This window comes from Pleurodeles waltl, chromosome 6 (genome assembly GCF_031143425.1).
Source record: "Pleurodeles waltl isolate 20211129_DDA chromosome 6, aPleWal1.hap1.20221129, whole genome shotgun sequence".
In the NCBI taxonomy this organism is placed as follows: Eukaryota; Metazoa; Chordata; class Amphibia; order Caudata; family Salamandridae; genus Pleurodeles; species Pleurodeles waltl.
Window position 1 is genome coordinate 202,455,491 of NC_090445.1, and position 26,655 is coordinate 202,482,145.

At 47.9% G+C, this 26,655-nt stretch overlaps 1 protein-coding gene across 1 annotated transcript in view; it reads left to right on the plus strand.

Annotated features, from left to right (window-relative positions):
* The first annotated feature begins 2,147 nt into the window (after positions 1 to 2,147).
* ITGA3 (integrin subunit alpha 3) overlaps positions 2,148 to 26,655 on the plus strand; it is a 243,795-nt gene continuing 219,287 nt past the window's right edge. The window contains exon 1 of the mRNA XM_069237816.1: positions 2,148 to 3,073. Coding sequence (XP_069093917.1) covers positions 2,877 to 3,073 — 197 coding nt within the window. The 5' untranslated portion in view covers positions 2,148 to 2,876. The remainder of the gene's footprint in view (positions 3,074 to 26,655) is intronic.

A 26,655-nucleotide genomic window follows, 5' to 3' on the forward strand; every position in this document is an offset into this window, starting at 1 on the left:
GTGTTTGCTCTACAAATGTGTCCATGTTGAGTGAGTGGCCAATATAGTAACATGTGAATTCGTTATTTAGTGAAAAAGCCATTGATATGGCCTCAACCTCTCTCACCAGCTTGGTCCTGATTACTAGTTGCGCAGTCCTCGTGGGGTGCAAACTCCAAATACATAATTACTGTGTGGTGACAGGTGCCAGGATTGCGGAATTATGAGCTGAACCTCTTAAAATGGGAAATCATTGTGACACTGAATTAATATGCAGTATTCTGTAAGATATTCCCTTTTTTAAAGTGTTTAAAGCGCACATTTACCAAGTCTGTGGGGTTTCTGTGTAGACCGAGATGAAGCCAGGGGCGGGGGGCGAGGGGGAGATAGAGAAGGAGAAGATTAGTTCTTTGGGGGGCATTGAATGCTCTCCCTTGCCAGAGAAAAACATTGGGGTGAAGCTGGAACAAGTGTTGACTGCTCTTGCAGCTGGCCTCATGAGATTGTTTCAGCTGGTGACAATATTTCTGCATTGAAATAAGATTGTCCATGCCAGACAATAGGACAAGATAGGGCTGTATGTGCAAGACCATGGGAAATGCTTACAGAAGGAGTGTGATAGTGCATGCATGACGAGCAAGGCCTACTGCTTGAGGTTCTGTAGCTTGGATACAACGTAAAGTAGTTTAAAGCAAGGGAAAGCCCCAGCCGCTACAGGGTGTAAATTATGTGTCTATTGGGGGAGAGTGCATGCCACGCACAGTTCTTATAATGCAGCTTTGTCGTATGCTTCTAGATATGCTTTGATCAATTAAAGGACATAATCATCAAGCTTTCTCAATATCTTGTCATGTAGGGTAGATATTGCGCGAGTAGGGAGCCTCTTGGACATCAGGGTTGTAGGCAAAGGCCTTTGTAGTTCATTTACAAGTGTCCACATGCAAAAGTCCGTACATTGCACATGACTTGCTTATTATTCCTTATTGTACCACTGAGTCTTCGTTACCATTTTTTCTAATTTGAATCCTTCGAAAGGTAAATTTTAAAGGTATTTGTGTTTTTACCTATGATATGTGGGGACCTTTGTGTGAAATGGGATGTATTAGTAATTTTACTTTCACTCTCAGGTTTTTTTTACCATAATAATTTGAGTAAAATAGTTATTTTAAAAAGTAGGTAACATTTGGGGACTACACCAAGTGAAGAGCGCCCATGGACAGTGGCCCGGGTTGCAAGGGCCTAGAGTGCGCCCAGAAAGCAGTGCCTCTCACTTCCTGCCACTTGCTACATGCACTGTGGAGACACTCTCACCAGGGACTGGTGCAGGAGGTTGTTGAACAGATCCAGTGGGCAGAGGCCCGGGTTGCAAGGGTTTGGGTGCCCAGAGAAAGCGCTGCCCCTCACTTCCTGCCACTTGCTGCATGCACTGTGGAGACACTCTCAGCAGCGACGGCAGCAGGAGGTTGTTGAACAGATCCAGTGGGCAGAGGCCCGGGTTGCAAGGACCTAGGGTGCGTAGAGGCAGCAGTGTCCCTCACTGTCTGCAACCTATTACATGCACTGCGGAGATATTTTAAGGAGGGACGGCAGCAGGAGGTTGTTGAACGGGTCCAGTGGCAGAGGCCCGGGTTGCAAAGGTTTGGGTGCGTAGAGAGCAGTGCAGGCTGCGTAGAGAAAGCAGTGCCCCTCGCTCCCTGCCACTTGCTGCATGCACTGTGGAGACACTCTCAGCAGCGACGGCAGCAGGAGGTTGTTGAACGGGTCCAGTGGGCAGAGGCCTGGGTTGCAAAGGTTTGGGTGCGTAGAGAAGCAGTGCATAGTGCGAAAAGAAAGCAGGGCCCCTCACTGTCTGCAACCTATTACACGCACCGCAGCAGAGGTCGTTGAATGGCTGTGGACAACAGCCTGACTAGCAGGGGTTTATAGTGGCGCATCTGGCCACCTGTTACACACACTGCAGCAGCAATCCATGCAGGTACTGCAGCGGGGGGGGGGGGGGGGGGGGGGCGCTACTGTGTGCAGCCGTCGGAGCTGCAGCGGGGCTAGGGCGGAGGTGAAACACCGGGTTACCTCATGTACTTCCCGCCACACGGAGGCCGCATGAACGCTGTTATGCAGGGGCTGCAGCAGAAGGCCGTGGAACAGGTGGTCTGAGCAGCGGTGCAGGCAGAAGGCAGTGCCCCCGCACTTCCTGTCGGCCGCCCAGCTGCACAGAGTCAGCACCGCAGCGGTAACGGCCAGTCCCGGGCGCTGCCGGCGGGGCCCTCCCCGGCGGCGGCAGGTGCGGCGGTGGGCCGCAGGGCCCCTTTAAGGCGCTGGGACCGGCCCCGGCCTGCCCTGCTTCCTGCCGGAGAGGAGCTTTGGGGAGGCTGCAAATGTAGCTCCGGGGCTGGGCCGTGCTCCTGTGTGCAGGTGGGGGCTGGGCGAAGGGCGGGGGCCACGGGGAGTTGAGAGGGGAGGAGAGAAGTGGAGGAAGGGCCGGGCGCAGGAGGAGTGGGAGAAGGAGGCAGCGAAGGTAGCCTAGGGTGAGGCAGCAGTGAGAGGGGAGAGTGCAGAAGGAGAGGGGGTGGCGAGAGGTGGGGCGCGAGGGAAAGAGTCGAGAAGAGGGGCGCACCGGATCAGGGTAAAGGCGAAGAGGGCACGTTTAAGGTGAAGTACCTCAACAAGAAGCTGCCAATAAGGAAAGAGTGGGGTGCAACTCGTAGTGAAGGAAACACGCGGTGGGAGAGAAGAGGGGGTTCGAGGCTGGCAGAAGAGGAGGATAGAGGGCAGGTGAGAGAGGGGAGAAGCCACTGAGAACAAGGACGGAAGCCTACCCTGCAGAGAAAGGTGCGGGGCCCCCTGTAGGACAGGAGCGCAGAGAAGCGAGTAAGACCGTGCCCCAGGTAGAGGAGGTCATGCCCCGCCGGAGGTGCCCTGCTCCGGGCCCCCCCGCCCTCCGGACGCTCCTGCAGCTGCTGCCTTTTCTCTCCGGGTGCTGTGGGTCAAATCTGGACTGGAGGTTTCCGGTGGTGAAGGAGGGATCGACTCCTGGGAGCTTCTTCGGATTCTCGGTGGCTCTGCACCACCAGACCGAGGGGCAGGACCGATACCTGTGAGTACCAAGTGTGCCTGTGAGTAACGAGTGTGCCTGTGAGTGCCGAGGGTAACTAGCGCAAGCAAGGGACACCAGGGACACCCGTGGGAACTTAATATAACAAGGTTGAGAGAAACCTGTGAGTATCGAGTGTACCGGTGAGAACTGAATATACCCGTGAGCTCAGAATATACCAGTGATATCTATAAATTCTGATGATACCGTGGGAGTGGTTATCTTCTAGCACTGAGTATACCCGTGAGGAGACGTCTGGTAATACCTAGTTTGCCAAGGACGTGGCATACCCGCGAGTACTGAATACACTAGACTGGGGGACACCTGTAAGCAGTGAGTAAGCTGTGGTTGGGGTGACCTGCTAGTATTGAGGGTACCAGTGGCGAAGGGTACCTGTAAGTACTGAGTGGGCCATGGAAGTGGCCTGACATCAGTATACCACGGACATGTCACATACAGGTAATAGGAATACGCCATACCTCAGTACTGAGTATACCTGGAAAGAGAATTGCCTGTTAGTACCAAATATACCAGTAATGGGAGATTCCTGTGAGTATTGAGTATATCTGTCACGACTGAATTCAAGTGTATGAGAAAGAGGTGAGTAATATAATGAGAGGAGATGGAGTACTTCGACGACTCTTATTTAACAAGCGTGGAGAAATAGCTGTGGTAAATAAGTAACCAAGACCAGGGCAGAGTAAGATACCTGTGAGTACGGATTAACAAAGGGAAAGAGGGTGCTTATTAATACTCCGTTTGGTGATATACATACCGAATGTGTCGGAGGGAAGGATTAGTCTGTATCACATAAGATGGGGCGTGTGTGGCATCCATGATTGTGGGGGGGACTGTGGTGGGATACTCTGCGGTACACATGGGAAGGGTGCACGTGGATCCCAACGCTCGACGCTTGTGCCATTGGCTGCCGGGTGCCCTCTGAGGCCCTGTGTGTTGCACACAGGATCTTGTATGGCGAAGAACAGCCCGACCCATAGTATCTGCTGACCCTCTCCAAAGCCCCCGGACCCTGCGATCCACTGGGCACCTACTGTTTACGGTGCCAGCCCTGTCTCTGGGAGAGCACTCCAGTATATGAACATCCGATCATAGAAAACCCCTGTGGCCTTGTTTGCACTGTGGTTTTAGCACTGGGGGCCCTCGGGTGTTACCGTGCTTTATAAATTAAAATAATAATTATATTAAAATCTGTGGATCACGGTTGTACCTGGGCCAAGTCAGTCAGTGGTGCAACGAAAAATAACGTGGCCTACTGCAGAATGTGAAGAGGGGCACATGTGTCTCCCGTATCTCACAGCTACTCATTCGCTTTGGGCTGAATGGGAGTTTCCCCCCCCCCCCCCCCCTTTAAGGCCCAAGGCGCCCCTGAAGGGTTGCAGCCCCTCTGCGCTGCAAGGGTTTGCGTTAAGCCACTGAAGTCAGTGTGTGCAAGTACTGGGTCCAATGCGGGTGTCAACAACACTGAAAGTACAGAGGGCGGGATATGAACACCAGGGTGGAGTAAATCAGAGGCCTGGGCACTATGTGTTGCGTCAAACCCTCTGGTACAGGGGCACCTGTGAGCACCTGGTACAGATTGGCACTGTGACCCCGGGTAAATCTTTGTGAAAGCGTGTGTCTGTAGCTGCAGGGTGGAAGGTACCCCTGTGTGACCAGTGTGACAGCGCTTCCTCTAGAACCGAGGATACCTGTCAACTGGTGTATGCTTCTATAATGTGAGGGGGTACCTGTGGGAGCCTCGTGCATTCTGGTAGGGTGAGGGTACCCTGTACCTGTGGGTAGGGCTGTACCTAGCGGGACAGGGACATGGATCCCATTCGGTATCTACAATGAATCTCCTGTAAGTCACGCCAACATCTCTTATCACATGTACACCCATGCTACTCTCCTGTCCCTGAGTCCCCTGCCCTGCAGCACCTCACCTCTCACCTGGCTGGACTGTTGCCCTCCTCAGGGGTTCCTTCTCCAAATGAGGTCTTACACGCCTCAGCAAGATGGGTGTCAAGAACAAAACACTAAACACATTGTGCTGATCTCGCTCCAAGTGTTGCCCTTGAAAGTGAGAGTATTTTCAGATTGGGCTGTGTTGTGTGCTAAACTCTGCACCCTGGGACCCCAAATTATTTGGTACAAAAACTGACACTCTGGAAAGCAGTGGAGTTTGAACTTCCTTTTTATGGAACTGCCTTTCTGTCAAAAAAACAAGTGGATACTTTCCCAATCTCTCACAAGAAGTGAGAGATTGGGGATCTGGTCAAACCCCTTGTATATTGGATGACTTATTAGTTTTATATATGTGTATCTTCGGATGTTGTATTTATGTCAATGTATATTTGTTTTTGTTCCGTCTATATCATTACATTGGGTGAGTTCTCACACATTGATTCATTTGTAAGCACATTATTTTAAAATTGTAAATTTGTATGATTTGTAAAGCACTCGGATGCAACTGGTATAATCCATGCTATTTAAAACTACTCTTTATTAAAACATGCTGTTTAAGTTACCTCTGTATACCAAGTCTTGCTTCATGAAACAGTGTGCCTGGGTATAATAAAGACAGAAGAAATATGAATTTTGTGTCGTCCTGTTGGATGCCTTCTGCCTCCATACGATTTCTTCAGGGTGCAGAAATTGTATTCATGATGTGTGCCAACAGGATACTTAATGTGTGCAGAAAACACCCTGGCTCATAAATCTAAATATCCCCACTGTGGTGAACTGCAAACAGGCGCGAGGAGTTCTAATTAGGTTGAAACGCCCTGGCATAAAAGCAGATCTCCATGTGGGAGCATTTTGTTTGTGGAACTGAACAATAATATTACATTGAAATGCATATTTTATTAATGAAAAAGGAACTCTGGGCTGCACGTGTGGTCCTTGTCACCTTGGTTCAAGGGTTTATGTGAAAGTGATCACTATAACTTGCTAATTATACGGCTTAAGTCGCAAGGTGTGTTCAGCGTTACGGATGAGCAGTAAGTTTGCTGAGTTAATGGCTTCAGGGCAGTAGAATGTCTGCGGTACCTCTTGAGGTTTTATGTAGTCCCTTTTTACTCCGAGTTTCTGAGTTGGTGGAGTTTACCACCTAGGCAGGGGGCCGGCCCCCTGTTGAAATTGTGTGTGTCTTTGAGGTTCATCCTTCCCTAGTTGACGTATGGTGCTCGAAAATAATGCAAAAAAGCAGAGTAAGCTCCGTGTCCTGTGCAGAGAGTAGTTTTAGTTGGAGGCACTGAACAGATTTCAGGGCCAGGTTGGCATGAACAGCTCCTCTTGGGTCTTCGACAAATCTCGCTGACTATTTTGCCAATTGCAGCTCTTACATTTATTGTCTGAGCATGGCAAAGGCAGGGGAATGTACTTTTCTGTAACAATCGCACGAGGACTGTTCTGGAGCCCACCTGCCAGTGGTGGTAGATCAGATCATATTTAGGGGAGGTGATGAGACCTCTGCCTTCTAAGAATTGGGGATGTTGTGGACAATAGGAAACATAAGACGGCCCCACTAAGATGAATGCACTCCTGGGTTGGACTCACACAATTCCAAGAATAATGCCTCCAGGAAGTTGGATGGAAGGCAGATACTGACAACATAATATGGGAACGATGGTGGCTAATGAATTACGCCTGGAAGTAGTGGAGGCGATGAGTAAAAAACTTCTAAATAAATACACCATGTTGCGGATTGGTGATAAATAATTCCTTTCGACAGCAGGAGTTGAACATTGTTTTCTGTGTGAATGAAACAATTAAATCATGAAGAAGACTCAACAAATAGTTCAAAACATGTTCGAAATAAATACAATCACATAGAGCCGGCAGCTAATTTTTTACCATAATTTACGGAGTAGAAATTGGTATGAAATCTGGCTGCAAATATTTGTAATTTGCATTGCCTTCTATGTGCATTGACGGTGGATTTCACATTCAGTGCCTTTTGTTCGATGCTTTGACATGTTCCGGAATTCTAAACTTTTCTGTTCTCCTGCTCGCAATGAATATGATATGGGCAGGCCTGTTCCCATCTATCACACGAGGATCCTTGTGTACACGTATGTTCAAGCACGCCCACCTTTCTTTCTCTCCTTTGTCTCCTTGGCTCTCGAGGGCTTGCTCTTTTGAAATATCATATTTACTATTTTACTACCGCATCGTTTGTGACAGATTTTTTTCAGACTGATAATAGATGTTTGCCCTTTTGTACTTTTTTTTTTTTTTTTTTGCATCCCGGGAAAGCAGGGATGACGTTTATTTTTTATAGAGGAGTATTCTGTAGTGTCATTGCGGCACTGTGCAGCATGGAAGGGTATAAGTGCAACAAGTAACAAATAAAATGATGTCGCGCCCTCTGTGAGCGGATTCACTTGGACTTCTGAGCCTTTGTACAGTGTTGGATTGGGTTTGCGGGTGACTATGGTTCTCTGTAGTAGAACAAAGTAACCTCACAGTAGATTTCCAACTCCCTCAGCTCCACACACTGTCCATGTGCCCCAAGCTCTCCACAGTGTCCGTGTGCCCCAAGCTCCACACACTGTCCATCCATGCGTGTTGAGCTCCACACACTGTACATGTGCCCCAAGCTCCCCACATTGTCCATGCGTGTCCATCTCCTCACACTGTCCATATGCTCCTTGATCCCCACACTCACTGCCTTTGTGCCCAAATCTCTCAACAGCATCGATCCGCGGGTCTCTTTATGAGTGGTTTGGTGTGTGGCCTGATATTTATCGCACCAGAAAAAATCCAACAGTGCGGGGTCTGAATTCACTGAGTGACATAAATTAGTATGCACATATGACTTTGTCTCTCATAATGGGGAATAACAGATGGATTTTGGTGCTTACTGCAACAAAATCCTCATGTCCAGTTAATTACCGAGCATTTATCCCCTGATACATTTTGGCAGGTTTGCAGTATTAGCCACCAAACTCATAACTCTAGTATGTGCAGTAAACCGTAAGTACCACACTGAAGGAATTCTCAGGGGTCCAAGTTCGTGCACTGAGCATGTGTTCGAGGTTCCTCACACAGTGTGCGCTTGTCCTGTAGGTATCACACACTGTGTACCAAATTACCTCAATATTCTTTGTCTTTCCTGGTGAGCAAAGGTCATCGCTGTCTATGAACTTGCGCACAATTCCTGTCCACATTACACAGGCTCCTAACACTTTCTAGTCATTTGCTGTAAAGCTCCTAACAGTGTAATTCCCCCAGGCTCCACTTACTCTGTCAGTAAACCTCAATTTAATTCTGTCACTTTCAACACATGTGCCTCAAGCTGCTTATACTTTCCGTCCTTATGTCTCACCATCACACTTCCTGTGCATGTGTGCCTTCTTCCTCACGCTCTGTCCATCCATCCCTTTTTACCACTCACACTGTCCACCCAACTGTCCATAGCTCCTCACACTGTCCATGTGCTCTACGCGGTCCATAGCTCCTACATGCTCTGTCCAGGTGCCTCTACCTCTCACACATCCTCACTATGTTACTCCAAGCTTCTCATACAGTCTGTGTCTTCCTACCGCCTCACACTGTGTCTCATGTGCTATGAGCCCCTCACCTGGTCAGTCTGGTAGCCCAGAAGGCCTCCCAGCATCTGTCAGTAATGGGTGTTAGGAGCCTTACACTGGGCTCGTGCCCTGGGCTCCATCTGATCTTCTCCTAGGCCCCAATTCTCATACTCTGTCTATCCACGTGGCCACAGCTTTTCACCCAGTCATGCTCTACACACCTACTTTGGTCTGTCTAAGGGCGCCAAAGCTTCTCACAATGTCTTACAATACTGGGATTCAAGATCCTCACATGGAGTCTGCATGAGATCATGATCCATGCCCCCACGTGACGTAATGTCTGTCCATTGGCCCCAAGCACCTCCCACATTTGTTAATGAGCTGCACGCCTTCTCTGTGGCCCTGAATGTCTCGTCCAGTCTGTTCATCAGCCCCACAGTGCCTTGCATTGTTTATTGGACCTAAGTGTCTCTTCCTCCTTTCATTGGGCCTCAAGGGCATAAGTGTTTCCCCAGTGTGTCCCTGGGCCCAAAGAGTCTCATCTAGTTAGTTCTTGGGACCTGGGTGAGTTACTCAATAAGTTCCTGGTTTCTCAGTGCCCCATATTCTATGTTCATGGACCCCACGCACCTCCCACTGTCGATAATGGGTCTCGGGTACCTTGCATAATTAGTCCATGGACCCTTGGTGCTCCACACTGTCTGTCATTTGGCCCCCGAGTACCTCACACCATCTCTCTGGGCCTAAATGTCTCACCCAGTGCCTCACTTGGTCCCTTGAGTGAGTATGGGCCTCATTATGAGTTTGGCGGGGGATTACTCCATCACAAACGTGATGGATATCCTGTCGGTCGTATTACAAGTTCTATAGGATATAATGGAACTTTAAATATGGCGGACGGGAGTAATCCCCTGCGCCAAACTCGAAATGAGGCCCTATATGTCTCTGTAGGCATGTCTCACCTAGTCTGTCCCTGATCCCAGAGTTCCTCACACCGTCTCCATGGGCCTAAGTATCTCACCTAGTCTGTCCCTGAGAACCCAGGGCCCGGCACTGGCCTGATGCCTCACCTAGCCTGTCCATGGGCCCTCCGAGAGCCTTACACTGTCTCTGTGAGTCTGTCTTACACTGTCTGACCTTGGTCCAAGGCTGCTCTAGGGGATGACAATATATGAAGGATTGTAAATATGGCATGTATGAGCTTCATGAACGCAGAGATATTATGTTCCATGGTGTAGAGAGAACATTTAGGAAGGAAAGCGAAAAAATAATACTTTTTTTATTTCAAGGGAAGCCTGTAAGTGTAAATACAGCCTCTTTTCTACTCTACACACAGCTGATTTGTGTTGTTTTTCGGTGTTGCCAATGGTTTTTGAAGTGCTTTATCCCAAGTGTCAAAACGTTGCTGCAACCAGTTTCTTTATCTGAGACAGATGTAAGATGGAGGGACGGCCTACATTGATAACCATAAGTACTGGTGAAAGAGGGGCAACGATACCTGAAAGTTTCTGACAGGGATAGAGATGGATGCAAATACTTTGACGGAAAGGGAAAGAATACCTATGGGCATTAGCCCAGCGTAATAATACCTATGTTGGATAGGTGTGCAGAGATTCTTTTTACGACCACAGATTTGTTAAGTTGACAATTTTAACCCTTTGCCAAGGTTGGGAATTTTTGCTGTTTAAAAGCTCTCGTGCAAAGATTTGTTCACACTACAAGATATTTTCACAAGATAACGAGATAGTTTTCACAGGAAATGTAAGCGTGTTTTTTCTCTGTAAGTTAAAAGTTTGCAGAACTTTTACTTGCACAGTCGCACCGAACAGTACAAGTTAAGAATACCAGTTTTTTAAAGAAATGTAACTAGTCCAGTACCGTTCAGTTACGTGAAAATATAAGTATAACCTAGGTTGATACAAATGTCACCGTTTTCCGTCGGAATTGACAAAACAAAAAAACTGCAAACTTTGCGAAGTTTGTCAAAATGTATATTTAACAGCGCAAAAGTTGCTAAAAAGTACAGCATTGCACGGCTCTAGTATAAGCGCAGAATCGTAAGTTGGGATACGTGTGAGCACACGTTAATAAGTAAATGGAGGGAAGGAGGGCGAGCATTAAACACAGCCGGATGTCCGTTTGCTTTGGAGAACCAGGAGCGGAGCTTAGCTTCGGAGGTTTGTGATGCAGGAATGAGGCGGTCTGTATAAATGTAATCAGTCGTAGATTCCGCCGCCGTCCAAGATGGCGTCTGTGCTGGAATGGGCCCTGTGCGTGTGTCCCGGAGTGAGCTGGCGCCGGTGGGCCGGATCAGCAGCAGAACAGGTTGCGGGCGGGAAGGCAGCCAGCTCTGGGAGCTGCGGTCTCCAGGTAAGCAGCGGCTGCCAGGTGTTCTGGTTAGCCAGGTGCAGGCCCGTGCCAGCTGCAGGGCCTACCTCCTGCCTCAGCCAGGGAGTGCGCAGCCTCACGTAACGCGCTTTGCTGCTGTGCTCTGGCAGGCACCGGTTAGGCCCAATTTCAGATGCAGACTCGGTGAATGCCAGCCACTTTTAACATTGCGTGACTTGAGAGAGAGCCCGCCTACGCGGTGGTAAGTAGGAGAAATTAAGCAGGTGACCCCTGGGGACGTGTAAGCAGAGCCTAAGAGACGTGAGAACTGTGAAGACAAGATCTGGGAGAGGTGAGAAGGCAACTGGATACAGAGGGTTTTCTGGAAGGGTCTCTGAGAGTGGAGACATGTTCACGGGGGTCTGTCAGTGGGGTCCAAGTGAAAGGAGAAGTTTCTAAGCAGTAAGTAGGGTCATGGGTCTGGGCTTTACAAATGGGGTTAGCGTGACCGTGGTCTGTAATATGTGGGAAATCAGTACATGGGTATCTGTGCTTGGCATCTGTGCAGTGTTTTGGAAATCTCTGTGGAACAGGTGGGTACATGGGGTCGGCATAAGGCATGCTATATAGAGCTTATTTGGACAGAGGAAACTAGAGTCTTGAATTTCCACCTGCGTGGAGTTCTGTGTATGTGAGGGCGTGTCTTGAAGACAGGGGGTTTATGAGTGGGGCGAGCTCTGAGAGTCCACCTCTCACCCCACCCTCGAGCCTCCATTCTCTTTCGCTTCTGTGCTGGGGCTCGGGCTTGGCCTGTCGGGCATTCCTCGCATTCCTGGCAGTATAGAGTGTCTAAGCTCAACCTGCCGCACAAAAGCCCTTCTTCCAGCGCCCCTCCCCCTGAGGTGGAGGTGGCCTGCTAGATGCCACAGCAGTGCTGAATTGTTCCCTTCCCCGTCCCCCAAGCCCCTTCTCGGTATAATACAGCACAGTACAGTAGTACTCTATACCCGTGTTATAATGTATATATTTGCTAAAGAAGGTTTGCACCCATCATTTTTTTCACACCCTACACCAGTGCTTTAAGGCCAGGGGTGTCAGGAGAGGGGAGCAGTCTGGGCAAGTTGTCCAAGGCCCTGCTCTTTTCAGGGCCCGCTCTGTCGCTGTTAGATTTATTTATATATCACAAAAGCAAACAAGAGTGACTGTTCACTTTCTGTCCTGCCACGGCCTTCATACTGTTTGGTGCCGCCGATACTGCCACTGCTTCCTGCACTCGGGGATATTAAGGCTGTGGCAGGAACAGAAAGTGAAAGGGGGCTCCACGGACCCTGGTATCCTTATGCAGATTTCACTGTTTGCAGCAATAGAAGGCTCTTGGCTAAAGAGGGGAGAGTGGTACAACTCTTGAGTGCTACTGGGAGTTTATGGGTGTTGCTGCTCCACTGATACTAAACTAACATCCAGGGTTTCTTAGTTGGTTTATGAACTGAATTTACATAGTTATTTAGTATCACACTCGCATATCACTGTTCGGCTAGTAGGCCAATATAATGCAGTTTAATTCCTTTAGATCAACGATACATTCAGAAGTTTTTTTTTTTTTTTTTTAATTATTTTTTTAACAGTAGACCGTATATTACCAAGGTCCAAGATGCCTAGGTCCGTGCCAGATTTTCAGGATATACATATAAAATAAATTTATATTTGCTGACACGAGTGCAGGATTTTCTGGCTGCCGCTGCAGTTCTACTCCACATGTATTACTGGGGCCTTTTCTGCAGACTTGATGTATCTGAAGTATCATCTTTGTCCTGATTTTGGTTCACACACAAACTCTTGGTTCTGAGCTGTCCCCCAGACTTCACCAACTTCCCTGAGGAGAGTTAGTTTTAATGGTGCACTCAACTAAACCCAGTTAATGGGATAACAGATGTGCTCATACTGAGCAACCTGCTTTTATTGCATAATATTGCCAATAGAGACTTTTTTTTCTCTGAGGATTGCCTCAACACTGACAGCTATTCCTAGATAGATGTATTCTAGGACCCCTTGGGGTACGTCCAAGCTTTTTGTTTTGTTTACTTGTAGGGACCACAGAGTACCTTTCTGTGATGTCCAGGCTTTGTTGTATGCTTTACAGTATAGTCTACAGCTATACTAAATCAAACCAAGTCCTCAGCATCTGCTTAATTCATCCCCAAATCTACTAGACAGCAAAAACACTGCTCTGTACCCTCACTCTGGGCAGGTTGGACTACTACAACAGCCAACTAGATGCACGTCCTCTGTACTCAACGTTGCTATTAGAGCCCTGTATAACCAACTACGCTCCAGAATCCTATCATCACCAAATAAGCTTGTTATCTGCAAAAAACACGACTGCTTACAAACTATTAGTTTTGTTTTTAAAGCTGTCACTGTGGCGTCACCCAGCTACCTATCTCAAATGCCAGCAGGTGTGTTCCTTCTCTCACCGAGCCAAAATGCGCTTGCAGTCCCTAAAACTCATTGGGCTGCAACCGATCCCACCCTTTTGAGCTGCTGGGACCGACTCCCATGTGAACTGGGCTTTGGTCTCCTCTCCTCTGATTGTCAGAACCCCCTTAGATAATCATATATTCATGCTCAAAAGTGTCCACGCCAAATGCTGGCTAATTCTCTCTCAACTGCAGGCCCTCCCAGTACCCCCGGATGTAAATAGAAGGCATGTTCATATACCACATTGTATAGCCTGTTTATTGACACGTATTGTCTTGTTTATAATTTGCCCGTCAATCCACAACCAGCATGAACCTAAAAACATAATGTGTCTGATACCTAAACTGCACACAACCTTTTTACTGTGGTTCTTTTGCTATGTACTTCTTCCCACGTAGGATCACTAATCAGACGCCAAATAAATATGTAATTGAATAAACTATTTATGTGCATAGTAAAAAGACGGACTCGGGCAGCAAGCACCCACCTTTCGCCCCTTAGCCATGTTCCAATGAGTCAGTTTCCTCTGAGTCTACCTGGGCAGGAATCCTTAATTACTCCCTTTCAGCCACCATGAAGAAGCCTCAGTAACAGCCCGAGGTGCCAGACAGTCAAAAAAAGCTTTTTGGAAGCCCCAAGGCAAGCGCTTTATTGGTTCTTTGTGGTTTCAGGGAATATGCGTTTCCATTAGCTTAAGCACAGTACAGTTGTGATCGGCTGTTCTGTGGTTAGCACAGAATCCTATCTGACTCCAATTTTTAAATCTCTCTTCCCGAAGGAATATGCACATTCTTGCATTTAAAATTGCTACAAAAACGCCCCAACATTGTGTCTCACCGACGCACGGCACACAAGTAAATACACTACAGCGGGTTATTTAAGGAGAGGTTGGCTTTCTTTGACTCTTAAAATCTTAGCAGGAATGGCTCGGCAATTGAAATAATGAAATCCAGCTATTAAATGAATAATAAATAAATGCCAACCATTTACAAGTTTGGGGGATATACCGTGTATTTTGATAACTACCATACCAACATCTGCACGATCCAGTAAATACCGGGCATTTCCCCCCTAACAATTATGGGAAGGTTTGACCTGCCGCTATTAATCACCCAGCTCATAATTGCGATGTGCGTGGGGACAGGAGTTATTGCACGTAGTACCCAGCAGTTCAAGCTTCAAGGCTTCGGTGGTCACTCCGGCTGGTGAATAAGTGACATCAAATTACAGGACTCTTAAGGAGTGTTACACATCACACCATCTTGAGTTCATGTTGGGCTACTCTGTGTGCCATTATGTGCAGATATGCGTAGATAGATTCAATAATTGCATATTAAAATATTTTTGGCATACTGCCTTTTGTAGCAGAGTTTGTGCAAAACTACTGCATGCGTTGATAACGGGTGGGCGGGACAAGGAAGACTTTTTCCATCAGGCTTCTTATTCGAGATTAGGTCGAGCTGCATAGAAGAGCCCCAGGCTAGAACGACTGGTCCTTACCTGCCTTAAATGGAGAAAGAGAGTGAGAGAGACAACCTGAAAAAGAGAGGAAGAGGCAGAAAGACAGAATCTGTCTATATTTTCAACTTTTGGAAACAGCATGACACCCATCATTTAGCTTCTTAGGCAGAAGGCCTGGGCAGCTTTTGCTTTCATAGCGCAGCCTGCTGCTTGCCAAAGGGACAGCCCATTTACCCCCGCGTCCAGGGATGCACGGTGGCCCTGCTCCTATCCTCTCTTGACATAGAATACCTGTAGCAGTCAGGATGCCCCTCCTGACTTCTGTTCCTGATTGCCACTGTGGGCTGCCTCCGTCGCCGCAGTCTCTAACACCTCGCCAGCTGCTCCCCTATTTATTTATTTATTTTTTTGTGATGAAAACTGTACTGTATCGGTTGTGGTGGGTTATGTTTTTCTGTTGCATCACTCCCCCGCCCTCCTCATCTGTTTTACTGTCACAGCAGAACCTCTCCATAGGATGGTCTCGCTTTTTCCAGTGCCCAGCAGCCGCCACATTCTGTCCGCCCACCTCTTGTCATCTGTACAGAGTCACTGTTAGGCATGGGCTCTTCCTGCCACTTTCTCCGTCAACCACCTGGTTGTGGTAGCAGTGCTCCACACCTGTAAATGGGCCTCATGCCATCCTGTACCCTCTTCCTGCCTGCACAACATGGCTGTTGTGTCAGCGGTGAGAAGTGGTTTTGGGGTTTTGCTGCTTGTTGTTGCAAGACCTAGTGTACAATACCAATACTTCGAGTAGGCTTTAAGTCAGGGTAATGTCCATGGTTGGTTAACTTTCTTGTCATCCTCATTTACCTGTTTATTTGCAATGGCAGCTGCCAGGTATTGCGAGTGGAGGGTGCATGCACTACACAATTATGTTAACTAGATACATGCCGACCTGCATTATATTAGTGTTTTGAAATTAAAATGTTTACCGCCATAACAGAGGAGTTGCCCCTCCTAATTTGATGGCTTTCCTGCGCTTGTCCCTTCCCTGGAGCCTAACTATTTTTCCATACTTTTGTTTGGATGTCTTGTATCCTTCCACTGCTTACATTCAGGGAACGGTTTATATTGGGTCGAGCCTGCGACTGTACATGCACGGCATGCGTTATCATTTTTGAGACATATTTACAATAAAAGACTTGGAGCCCGTACATTGCTTATCATTCGTTGGCTTCATTGTCACTCTTCTTTTCTGACTCCTAATTGGCCAGCACATGCCAAGCATCACTTCCTTAACCTTTTTATGGAGCATGGACGAATTGCTGATTTATTCAACTTAGTGACTGGCCGTCCACAGCTGCTCATGCTGTGATTGAGGGTGGTGCTTCTTTCCCCTCCTACCCACACGTTCTCAGTGTTACTTCTCTCTCTCTGGTGCTTTCCCCCTCCTCCCTTGCACCTACCTCATTTTATGTTCTCCCTACTACCCCTCCTCCCCTGTCCGTTATTGCTGCTTTCTCCTCTTCCTGTCACATATCCCTTGTGTTGCTTTCCCCCTCCCATTGTACTTGTATTGTTTTCCTTCCCCTCCCTTGTTGTCCATTGTTGCTACTTCCTCCCTGCCCCATGCACCTCCTTTGTGTGGCTTGCCCCCAATAGCGCTTTTTTAAACATATTCCACAGCAGCACGGGATGCTGTGCGACATGGCTTAAAACGGTCAATACGGGCCGCATCATAGCACTCTTTTCCCTTAACTATAAGCCATATTGCAAGCAAACAACACTGACAAACCCAATAGATCTTGCATAGCCAAGACCTATTGACTTTGCCAGTGCTTGTTAAGTCTTATCTTTGCAACAACTTTAGCTGTCTGGCCACAATGTTTTTTCCAATCATCACATATAATATACATGGATATAAGGGCCTTTGGTCAGCAGACTTCATCCACTGATCTGTCAAACTGTAATTCATATTTTGCTTCTGCCCCGCAGCATATCTCGTAGGGCAAATAGCCATCCCACTTTACCGATTGACTTCCTTCACTGAGTGCAACACAAAGCCCATGCACATAGTTCAAATCCACTTGAAAGTAGTTATTTTCTTTTCCGTTGTGAAGATGGTTTCTATGGTATTTATTTTTTATATTAACTTCAGATACAAGCCAGTTGGCTTGCAATTCAGGTGGCCAGTGAGATGGTGCTCTGTTTCCCGACTTTATGCTATAATGTGTTTAAGTGACTTTGCAACATTGTAGTTACCTGTGTTTTGAGTGCTTGACTAGGTGGTGATTTACTCTTGTCTACTTCCCAAATAATAATAATAAAATGCATGCCACAATTAATAGGCTTGTTATTTCAAAAATAAAAAATACTATTTAACAGCCGCTGCAGAGAATGTTTTTTAACTTTATAACTTTTGTAAGAAGCAGAAGGTGGCAATGTTTAGGTGGTGACATATTTTCTCCTTTTTTTCCTTTTTTTAGGTGCGAGCACAAAGTACTCCGTCCCCTGTAGTAATATATTTTTGGGCTTCCAACCACGCCCATGTCATGTCAGTCACTTTCATTGGTTCGTGAGCTTGCCTTTTAAAATCCGCTTGCTTTCACTTGTGAAAGGCATGCATACGTCATGCCTTTTCCTGTGTTTAGCCCACCTACAAAGCACCGGTAAACTACTAAAAACTTAAGAGGCTCGATGTTTTCAGCATGGTTTCCGGACTAATTTATCTGTTTATTTTCCACGCAGCGCAATCCCACTGGGGTTTACATAGTGTGATCGCATTCAGTTTTTCCGTTTTTAATTTCAGCACGATCACGCTGCATTTTACATAGTGCGATCGCGCTGCGTTTTTTTTTCCTTTTAATTTGTGTGGCAAGAAAAGTCCTGTTAGGAGTTTACAACGCTAATAGCTCTAACTCGAGCAAAAGCAAGACTTGTTGCATTGAAAGTGCTTGTTATTTTTGTGGCTTCTTGCTGTAAAAAAAAAGAAATAAATTAACCATTCATCTTGCTAAGGCCACATCTTCTAACTGTGCCAGTGACTTTGTTACCAGAAAAACCTTTGGACAGATATACACTAGACTTGTCATTAAAATAGTGGTTATGCCAAGGGAGTACATTTGCTTGGTTTGTGCAAAGCAGTTCAATAAACTAAAACAGTGTTGAAATATACAATTATAATTGTGACACTTGGTTTCTTGAATTGTTTGAAGAAATTAAATATAAATCTGACCTCGAAATTTGGCCATTTTTCCCCACACCAAATATTGGCAATTATTGATGAGTCCTCTGAGTGAGGAATAACATGTGGGTATGGGAATACTGGGTCATATTCCGCATGTAATTTCTGATTTAAATCCTAGTAGTGAGTTTTTTACAGCTGCTATTTACCACCTGTTTTGAGCAGGAGGTACATGGTGGTAGGGTTGGCTATGGCACGTGAGGACAACTTAAAATAAGTCTCCTAGAAAGTAATAAAATAATCGCAGATGTCCTAGAAAGGAGTCACAAAAATTGAGCTAATGTTAGGAGTTTTTGGCACATGGCATGGACTGGAGAGGTGCACATATTGTATTGCGAAAGGCAGTATCCAGTGGGATCTGAGGGGCAGGGGAGTGATTTGGAGCATGATTCATGGTCATTCTCTTTGCCCATTGCTCCCGGACATGGGCATGGGCAGTGCCTAGTGAGTACTGTGAGTTGGAGTAGAGGCAGCTTCTGGGTAGCTGATAATTACAAAATTCCAGTACATTCACTGAATGAAATGCTCTTCAGGGGAATTATTTGAAGTTATGGTCGTCTACTCTGTCTAATTGCCAATCATGGTAATTAAAAAGTAAATATTTCCTTAAGCATCCTAGTCATTATACAAAACTTGAACACATCTGTTATGGTAAACTGACTCACCACCCCTCAACCCCCCTTAAAAACACACACAAATAACCTATAGAGCACTGTTCATAACTTCCCACGATGTCAGCGTTGATATCACAAGCAACATACTGTGACTTAACAGCCAGAGCTGCCAATTTTGGAACCGGGGGACCTTGCTCGAGTCCCGGCGTCAGCTCAACATCCTGTGATTCTGGGTAACTCACCTACCCTCCATGTCTTGGAAATACAAACAACCCTAACTCGTGCCATTGGGCTCATGTGACGTGCCCCAATGCCTCTTTCGACATACAGCTGTCCTTGCAACGGATACTTATAGAAACATGGCTGCGTTTCCAACGTCAACCAGCCAGTATGGAGCCGTGCAATCACTAGTAGCGATGTCGTAGATGCGAAGCGTGGTGTCATGTCACCACTCCAAATTGTGCCCATAGATAACGAGGGACGCAAATATTGCAGAACTGGGGCTGGGTGCGTGAAGGATGCGTGCTCGGCCAGCAGTCGCGTGAAGGGACTTCGCAAGCTTCTGTATTTACGCCGAACTTAATTTAGCAGTCATTTATTTATCCCAGTGTCGAATCTACGGAACTAAACCGCAGCCTTGTGTTCAGCATGCCCCTCGGGGGCAGGGTTTGTCAGGAGGTGTTGGCAGGTCCTCTGTGGTGAGAGACGGGTGTGTGACTGCGCTACAGCCTCGCTCTGCCTGCAGGATCACCGCAGGGCCGCCCACCGCGCCTCACTTTCTCTCGCTCCATTTAGTTCTCTCTCTCCTCTCCCTGCCATCTCTCGCCTCCCCAGACCCACATTTACACGGTATGCCTGCACGACCCCCGGCTCCTTGCCAACTCCGTCCCACAACCCTTCAGATTTTATTCCCGTTGCAGAAATGAGAGGGGGGGGCTCTTTTAGCAACTTTATGTATCATTCTCTCAAGGTCAGTGCTGCAGCCAGCAGACGCCTCCCCTAGCCGCCTTCCACAGACCCCACTGACTCATCAACAATCAACACCCCCCAAGGTCAGTGCTGCAGAGACACCCCCAACCCGCCCCGCGCCGCAGCCCCCACTGCCGCTCCTCCCTGCCCAGGGCTGCTACATTCCAGGCTCTGGGGAGGATTTCACACGAATCTCTGGAATGTCAGACGCCATCCCTTGAGAAGTGCCCACTGAGAACAGCTGTCTGCCAGCCGGGCCTGAGGTGTGTGTGTGTGTTTTGGGGGGTCGGGGTGTGTTAGTCTGGGAACTGGGAAGAGAGGGATGGGCAAGGGAGGAAATGTATCATAGGGATTAGACATGGCATAAAGTTAATCTGAAGCAGCGTGTCCTTCCAATGGTCATTACTGTGGTTTACAATCTTGACATCCTTTTCATGCTCACTGTGCCACTGCAGACTGGCACTGTGCAAAACAGCAAACGGTCCAGGCTGAGCACCAGTGGGCGAAATTAATTCAAGCTTTCCACCATCACTATTTTGCTTTTCTCAATTAGATGCCGGAAGTGCGAAGGGTATACCCAGATGTGGGTCAAGTAGGGGACATTGTCTCGGCGGCTGGCCCTTCCTCTGCAGTCCGCCTCGGACATTGACCCATAGTCGAAGGCCGACATTCTTACAATGCCTAGGTAGACACCCTGTCATTGTCCTTTTAGTCTTGGGAGTTAAGTTGCGGCCGGGGCGGCACAGGCGGTCTATCGATGGGCCGCAGCTACCGTGTCCCTGCGGGTTTGGCAGTGGGGCAGGCAATTTTCCTGTGTGGAGTTTGAGGCTGAAGGGGCAAGCCTGGGGCCACGTCTGCCCTCCTCCTCTGCAGCAGTGGGGTCAGCTTGGACTGCGCTGGAACATTTCAAACAGGCCAGTCAGAGGCAGGGAGAGGAACCTCTTGTCTTCATAACGCTGCGTGTGGGCGAAGGGCATCAGTGTTTGCCATTCACCATTGTTATCCCGCCCACAGAGGCGGGTTTCGCAGCCACCTTGGGGACGTGGTCAGCACCATTTAGCTTGCACCAAGTAATCCTATATAGTGCCTTACAACTGTACGTGTTTGGACCCCGTGACTAAGAGCGGACTTATTGAGGAAATTATGTAATCGATCTGAGAGGTGTCAGGGTGTGGTCTTAACTGGTTTTGGGATATTGAGAGTTGCATGTTGTAGGCGGATGAGTAAAGACGCTTACGATGAGCTCCGTGTGTGATGTGTTCATGTGCATGCTACTGACGTGACACCCTAAAAGGTGGGCTGAAGGCCAGTGGTGGTTAAGAAGTTGCCTAATAGGTAGACCTTGGAATGCCTCATGGCAGGGACCGAAGGGCAACAGTGGGACCAAAGGGAGAATGGCAGGGCAGACATGGCACTTACAGCCCAGACACATCCACAGGAGGCCACCAATGCTGCAAAATCGGTAACTAGAGAAGCCTAGATCTGCAGTACACAGCACAACGAGCTGTCCGGGGAACCATGGTGGTATCACAATGAGGATTTACAGCTAGACAACCGAAGGATGATTTGTGGTTTGATGAATTATGGTTCTGCTTTAAGTGCATTAAGTGATGTTTCTAATGTTTGAATAATATTTGGAAATATATAATCAATGGCTGATTAATGGCCAACTAGTATTGTGATGCATTTCATCATGGTTGAGTACGTTGCTGAATTCTAATAAACTGTGGCCTTTTACTACCAACATATGCAACACTTTTTTTGAGGGGTCATTGGGGGGTGGAGTGATAAGTAAAAGGGATGGGGCAGCGGTTAGCCCGGCTGGAGCAGGTGGCACTCCTGCATCCTCCCTTCGTTTTTATTGTGGCCTGGGGGTGGTGGCTCTGTATTGACCCTTCTTGTGAAAGTGGCCCTTCTTTCCTTGCCCCATGATACTTGTGCCTATGAAAAGAAGGGTGGTACCTCTATGTTGCCGTCATTCTGAGGGCTGGACTCCTACATTGCACGTTAATTTGGAGACAGCTCCCTGCATTGTACTTAAGGCCTGATTATGAATTTGGGGGTCATAGTTCCCCCCGCCCCACTTTTTTTTTTTTTTTACAAGTTTTTTGCTGGTCTGACCTGGCTGACCGGCAGTAACCTTGAAATAGAGCGTTCCCGCCAGTCTGACAGGTGGGAACAGTGCTACGAGATCACACTCTGCTCCCTTAAAAGAGCTGAGTGCGATCTCATAGCACATAGGTCCTCCTGTGGCCCCCTGCACTTGTTCTCCAGCAGCCTTTTCATGGTGGAGAGACCGCCATGAAAAGGCTGCTGGATAACAAGGTTGTAATCAGCAGGGCGACGGTAAATTTAGCGCTGCCATGACTGATTACACCCTAAACTGCTGTCAACCCATTGGGATCTTCGATCCCGGCAGAGACGGCGGTCCGCCTACCAAACTTGTAATGTGGTGGAAGGACCGCCACAGCCACGGCGGTCCGACCGTCACTGCGAGTCTGGCGGTCTTGTGACTGCCATACTCGTAATCAGGCCCTTAGTTTGTGGGTAGACTCCGGTGAGCCCAGAATCTCACCCATCACACTGCCAGGCACTCCCCAACCACGGACCCTACTCGGTGTAGGTGGCTATCCGTGCGCAGCGTTTGCTCCCCACAGAGGCGGTAAGCCTATATATAGAACACAAAGCTGTGTCGCTGTCTAGTCTCGTGCCCTTGCCATGACCTCTGAGGAGCACGCTCTCCTGTGTGCGATAAGTGAATATGTGCTCCTGTGGAGGGAACGCAATGTGCGCTTCCCTAGTGTCCCTCCCTCGCCAACGCTCTGTCCTTTCGGGCGCGCTTGCCATCCTCGTCCTCCTACTTTACTTTCTGTCCTCATGCACAGCTCCCACTCCGCCTCAAACAGCGCTCGCTTCACCGCCTATTCTCCTGTCTTCCAGGGTGTATCCCCAGCCCTTGCACCTCTCCTGCCTCCTACCTGTGTCCCGCCCCGACCACAGCCCCTGACGGCTAGCTTGTGCTGTGGCCCCTAGTTCACTCGGTCACTGCTGTCCCCGACTCACCAGGTCACTGCTGTTCGTGGCCTCCCTGGTCATTGCAGTCCCCAGGACCACCGGTTACGGGTGTCACCACCCACTGTTCTCAGCTTCAGACCACCAGTCTCTTCTCTCCCCGGGGGCCCAGCCTGCTGTCCTGCTTCCTCCGTCTCTGCTGCCCCCAGCCCCGGTGTCCCCAGCTCCCAGGCACTGTTGGCCCCGGCCACCGGATTACTCTGTCCTGGAACAGCGGATTCTACTGTCACAGGCCGTCCGTGGCTGCTGTTGTGTGGGCTCCAGTCTCTCTTGTCCCAGGCCCCAAATATCTGCGACCCTCGGCCTCCAGTCTGTTGTTGTAACACATCACCTCTCGCTGTAGTGTGCGGCAGTCTCTGTTGCAGTAACAAACCCCCTTGCTGTAGTGTGCAGCACAGTCTCTGTTGTAATAACACATCACCACAAGCTGTAGAGTGCGGCGCACTCTGTTGCAGTAACACATCACCCCTCTCTGTAGTGTGCGGCAAAGTCTCTGTTGTAGTAGCACATCACCCCTCGCTGTAGTGTGCGGCACAGTCAGTTGTAGTAACACATCACCCCTCGCTGTAGTGTGCGGCACACTCTGTTGCAGTAACACATCACCCCTCGCTGTAGTGTGCGGCACAGTCAGTTGTAGTAACACATCACCCCTCGCTGTAGTGTGCGGCACAGTCAGTTGTAGTAACACATCACCCCTCGCTGTAGTGTGCGGCACAGCCAGTTGTAGTAACACATCACCCCTCGCTGTGGTGTGCGGCACAGTCTCTGTTGCAGTAACACATCACCCCTCGCTGTAGTGCGGCACAGTCAGTTGTAGTAACACATCACCCCTCGCTGTAGTGTGCGGCAAAGTCTCTGTTGTAGTAACACATCACCCCTCGCTGTAGTGTGCGGCACACTCTGTTGCAGTAACAAATCACCCCTCGCTGTGGTGTGCGGCACAGTCTCTGTTGCAGTAACACATCACCCCTCACTGTAGTGTGCGGCACAGTCAGTTGTAGTAACACATCACCCCTCGCTGTAGTGTGCGGCACACTCTGTTGCAGTAACACATCACCCCTCGCTGTAGTGTGCGGCACAGTCAGTTGTAGTAACACATCACCCCTCGCTGTAGTGTGCGGCACAGTCAGTTGTAGTAACACATCACCCCTCGCTGTAGTGTGCGGCACAGCCAGTTGTAGTAACACATCACCCCTCGCTGTGGTGTGCGGCACACTCTGTTGCAGTAACACATCACCCCTCGCTGTGGTGTGCGGCACAGTCTCTGTTGCAGTAACACATCACCCCTCGCTGTAGTGTGCGGCACAGTCAGTTGTAGTAACACATCACCCCTCGCTGTAGTGTGCGGCACACTCTGTTGCAGTAACACATCACCCCTCGCTGTAGTGTGCGGCACAGTCAGTTGTAGTAACACATCACCCCTCGCTGTAGTGTGCGGCACAGTCAGTTGTAGTAACACATCACCCCTCGCTGTAGTGTGCGGCACAGCCAGTTGTAGTAACACATCACCCCTCGCTGTGGTGTGCGGCACAGTCTCTGTTGCAGTAACACATCACCCCTCGCTGTAGTGTGCGGCACAGTCAGTTGTAGTAACACATCACCCCTCGCTGTAGTGTGCGGCACAGTCTCTGTTGCAGTAACACATCACCCCTCGCTGTAGTGTGCGGCACAGTCAGTTGTAGTAACACATCACCCCTCGCTGTAGTGTGCGGCACAGTCAGTTGTAGTAACACATCACCCCTCGCTGTAGTGTGCGGCACAGTCTCTGTTATAGTAACACATCACCCCTCGCTGTAGTGTGCGGCACAGTCTCGGTTATAGTAACACATCACCCCTCTCTGTAGTGTAATGTTGTTGAACCTTCAGCTATCCTCGCTGTCGCTCTCTTTTAACATTTCTTCGGTCTTCCCTCGCCTGCCACTGTCTCACTTTCTCTGATGCCTCTTCTTGTCTCGTCGTATCTCCTCTCCTGAGTTTCTCTTCTCACTTCCCATCCTGTTTCACTAGTTATGAGGTTTGTCTTTAGCCAAACTCTTTCACCACTTTCATAATTCTGCTTCGTCTCTTGCCTCTTTTTGTCTCTGAAGCCTTTGTCCAGGACCACTGTAATTATACGATTCTCCCATAATTTCTACATAAATACGGATTTGCTCCACTGTCAAATCACCCTCCACCTGCCGAAGAAGTCGTAAATTTCAACCAAAAACCAGTCTCTAGCTCCAACCAAGCTTCGATTGTGGACGCTCTAAACATTCAGCGCAACAAACGCTTCTCTTGAAATCTTGACAACTTATCTGGTCACTGTTTCTTGCTGATTCTTTTATTCCGACATTAAAACGGTGAGCATTGGAGCTGTGCGAAATGTGAACTTCTCTTTGTGAAATACATTTTGCCGATGTCTCCCTGGTGCGCTATTGCCTTGCGTCGGTGTCCCCTCCACGAGGCAATGCAGTAGGATAAGATCGCAACAGGAGGCTGGTTGGAGGAGAAAATGTGAACTTTTATGTTATGCAGAATGCTGAAAATATTATACACGTTGCTTAATGTAAAATTCTGAAGTTGCAAGAGATTACGTTGATATAACAAACACTTTAAACAGACACAGGGAACATGTTCGCAAAATTGCGTTAACATCCTCATTTGCTGGGTTAGGGGAAGGGATCTGTAGTGATCTCCTACATGGGTAGGTGCAATGCAAACACAGCCGAGAGAATGCTGGCTTCTCAATCCCTTTTTCACATTTTATCCAAATTTATACTTATATCGCTTTTTTTCTGAGCAATAATAATTTTAGAAGAATACTCAGAGCTTAGAAGAGTCGCAATCAACACTTGGATATTCAATATGGACCGTTCAAGATGCCACCAGAAGTCAATCGTGAAGACAGAATTGATCCAAGACTGAACACTACTTTTAAAACCTAGCGAGGATGTGCAAAATATAAAGGGTACAGAACCTGTACTAAGTATCATGGTACCCAAGCATTGTAGCACAAATACTGGTGGCCAAAATATCGACATGGTAGGTATATAGACTTACTCAGTTTAGCTCCAAATATATGTAGCTTGACGGTATATATGTCTTCAAAGTACTTTAGAGTCAAGAATAGTAAATATATACTCAGCAATATATACTTGCGTCATCTTCTATACTTTGGTTGTTGATATTTTTTATGTAGTGTGCTATTTCTTTATTTGATATTGCGACATTCAACCAAAAGAGGTGGGCCTTTGATTGCTTTAAGTGTATTCATGTAGCATTGTTTTCTGGCAAGTACAATTCTTTATCTGTTTATTTTAGTTCTTGATATAGGACATCAATTCCCTTGTCACAGGACACCAGAACACTTTACATCATGGTACAAAGTACAGTTGGAAGTCACACAGTTGACATCATCAGCAGGATACAAGATTGTAGCAATATACGTAAGGGACTAAGTTCAGCCTTGGGGGATAGTAGGCATTGTCCGGAGCCATTCTACGGACTGCAGATTACATGGGGGTCTACCAGAGGGCTGCTTGAGGTTCCTCTTGAAGGTGGAGATGGACCAGGCTTTTCTAGTGAGTACCAAAAGAGCATCCTTTATCTTTGACACGTTTGAGGTGATGTCTTCTAAAACTGTGCATGTCAGGCTTGAGCAGGCTATGGCTTCTTGTGATTCTGTCACTTCTAGAATCTGAACTTATCCGATATTTATGCATTAAGTCTTTTATGCCAAGTGAAGTATTATATATGATTTTTATACCAACAATTTCACTGGATGGTAGACAGGAATAATAAACTACTGTTTCTCTGGCTCCAAGCATTGATACACGATTTAGTACTCTGGAACTGGGTAAAATGAGTCTTGTTTATCTATTTCTGTTGGCTTTATTTCTCAGGCAGAAGCTTCTTTTAATC